General features: G+C 65.9%; 2 protein-coding genes across 2 annotated transcripts; one reads left to right on the top strand and one right to left on the bottom strand.

Annotated features, from left to right (window-relative positions):
- Window positions 1–76: 76 nt before the first annotated feature.
- Window positions 77–303, bottom strand: MNEG_15482 (hypothetical protein; the record flags this gene model as incomplete). The annotated part of the gene is made up of 1 exon (XM_014036048.1): window positions 77–303. A coding segment is annotated over one exon (227 nt), but the record flags the coding sequence as incomplete, so codon positions are not given.
- A 1,194-nt stretch (window positions 304–1,497) lies between these two features.
- On the top strand, window positions 1,498–1,957 carry MNEG_15481 (hypothetical protein; the record flags this gene model as incomplete). Its single annotated transcript, XM_014036047.1, has 1 exon — window positions 1,498–1,957. A coding segment is annotated over one exon (460 nt), but the record flags the coding sequence as incomplete, so codon positions are not given.
- Between the last annotated feature and the right edge of the window lie 726 nt (window positions 1,958–2,683).

Raw genomic sequence — 2,683 nt, 5'->3', positions numbered from 1 at the left:
GCGCAGACGCGCTTGGGACGTGCGGCGGGGCGCGGCGCGGCGCAGCGGGCCGTGGCGCGTGGGAGCCCGTGCGCACCTCTTGCCCAGGGAGGTGGACGTGTCGCTGTCCAGCAGGTTGCCGCCGCGCGCCGCCCGCGCCGCAACTGCTCCGCTCCGGCGGCCGGCGGGTGGCACAGCGGCGGCGAGCGGCGGGGCGGCGCCTGCGAGCGCCGGGCCGCGGCTTGCAGCCACAGGCCGTGAGTACAAAAGCACGTTTTGTTTGGACAGCGCGCTGCAGAGGCCGGAGCACAGGGCCTGCGCCATTGTGGGTACAGTATCTGGTGTCCGCACTCCGCGCCCCGTTCCAGTCGTGCCCGTTGGAACAGCAGAGTGCACGAGCGACGCTGTAGAAAAGGCGGTCGTGCAAGGAACCAGGCAAAGGAATCTAGCTCACCCGCCCTGGAAGGCGCCCCGCCGAGCGCCGCTGCGGATGCCACCTGGACACATCAGCTCGAGCTGCTCTCACTGCACAGCATAGTATGCGACTGCACGCGTGCATACGCAAAATCAGAGCATCAAGGCGTCTGTGGGTTCGCCAGGGGCGGGCGATCCCTATCCACGTGGCTTCCCCACACCCTGCAGCAGATGGTGACGTGGACGCAGCGCAGGGGCATCAGGGTTTCCTGCACGCCGCTGTGCTCCGCCCCTCTTGCAGCGACCCTGACGGGTCCCCCTCCTCTGAGCGACCGGCCGGCGTATCTCTGTTGCACGCGTAACGACCACCGACGGCCTGAAACAGTTTGGCGCTTGACACACGATTTTGCCAGAAGAAACCCCAAAGGAACGGCCGATGCCAGGTGCGCAGGCAGTCCGCCGCGCAGGGCGTGATGTGAATCAGCTCCCGCCGCAGTGGTGGCTCCGCTTGTAGGCAGGAGCAACTCCAGGGTGACGCGCGGCCGGCGGCACCGCACTGCGCCCCTCCTACTGTCCTCTGGCCGCCGTGCACCGTCCAGGCTCGGTCCCCCTCATATCTCCCCCTGTACGCCAGGCGGGAAAAACTATGGCACCAGCATACCCCTCACACCATTTGCAGCCGACCGTGTTGCCACGCCTCGTGCCGCGTGGGCGCAGGCGCAATTGCAGTGCCGCGTGCTGCCAGGTGCTGTTTGGGCTACCAGGGCATTGGGAAGCGACGCAGTACTGCTGATGCATGTGATGACATGTATGATATACCAGCAAAGGCGCGCGGGCTTTGTGCACGCATGCACATGCATAATTATGTACGGCACTGCGGTGAACACAGCGTGCACAGCGCACACACTGAGCTTCAGAGCTGCACCAGCGCGCCCGCCTGTGCGATGCCACCCCACCCTGCTGCACTCCGCTGTAGTCTTGGACATGCTCAGCAGGACTGTTATCTTTGCTTCACACATCTTAGCAAACGGTACATGTGTGCTTTTAGTCCATACCCGCTGCTTACGCCACTCTTGATCTGCCATTTTGACGCGCCTGGACTTCATGGACGCGCAGCAGAACACTAACGGGCCCCAGGTAGTCGAAACGGACGGCCCTGCGGCAGCGGGCGCGGGCGCAGCAGCGGCAGCACACGCACCAGGCGACGCAGCACAGCTCGACGCCGCCGCCGTGGCGCAGCACGGCAGCGGTCCCAGCGGCGGCGAGGAGGAGCAGCGGGACGAGGACGAGGACGCCGCGTTCCAGGATGCCCTAGAGCATAGCGAGGGCGCCGGCGCAGAGGCAGACGGCGGCGGCAGCGACGGCGGCGGCAACGATGATGGCAACGCCATCCAACACCAGCACCATCACCACGAAGACGACGAAGATGATGATGAGGAGGAGGAAGAGGAGGACGAGGAGGAGGAGGAAGAGGAGGAGGAGGAGGAGGAGGAGGAGGGCGACGGCCCTGCGTCCTGGGTGGTGGAGGACCCGGTGGCAGACGCCGGCCTGGGCAAGCACGGATGTGAGCAGGCGCGGCTTCTGCGCGCGGCTTGTGCGCGCGCTTGCCGTCCCCCCGCAGTGTGCATGCGCACGCGTACGCATGCTGAGGAAGTGCAGAATCGGGGCACGCTGGGGGTTTGGCTCGCTGGCGGGGTTTGCAATCGTTCCTTCGGTTCCTTTGGTTATGGAGCAGCTGCTTGAGCAGTTGGTGGCAGCCGCTGCAGTGGAGGCAGACTGCATAGCGCACAGCAGAGCTAATTTGAACATGCCGCTGCCTAGACAGCGCCAGTGATCAGGAACCCGGCAACGCCCCTTCCCTCTCCCCCTGTCCCGGGCGCGCGCCGACGCCCCCACTGCGCCCCCCCAGGCTCCCACTACCAGCGGCGCTGCCGCCTCGTCTCGCCCTGCTGTGGGGAGGTTTTCTGGTGCCGCCACTGCCACAACGCTGCAAAGGACGACGGAGAGCAGGTGGAGTTTTTTTCATTTTGGTCGGGTGGTTGCTATTGTGGTGGTGGTGGTGGTGGTGGTGGTGGTGGTGGTGGTGGTGGTGGTGGTGGTTTTGGGGGTTGTTGTGGTGGTTGTTGTGTGCGTTGCGCACCCGAGTAGGGAACGCGTCCTGTTCGGCGTTCATTGTCAGGAGGGGAGTGGGTGGAGGGAAGGCACGGCGGCACGCGCGCCGCAAAGGGTCGCAGCGAGCCGCCGTGGCGGCCGCCGGGCGCCGCACATCCCCCAAACTTGCACATGTGCG

Source organism: Monoraphidium neglectum (assembly GCF_000611645.1).
Source record: "Monoraphidium neglectum strain SAG 48.87 unplaced genomic scaffold scaffold05366, whole genome shotgun sequence".
Classification (NCBI taxonomy): domain Eukaryota; kingdom Viridiplantae; phylum Chlorophyta; class Chlorophyceae; order Sphaeropleales; family Selenastraceae; genus Monoraphidium; species Monoraphidium neglectum.
The sequence above is the reverse complement of the archived record's forward strand: the minus strand, read 5'-3'. Positions and strand labels throughout refer to the sequence as shown.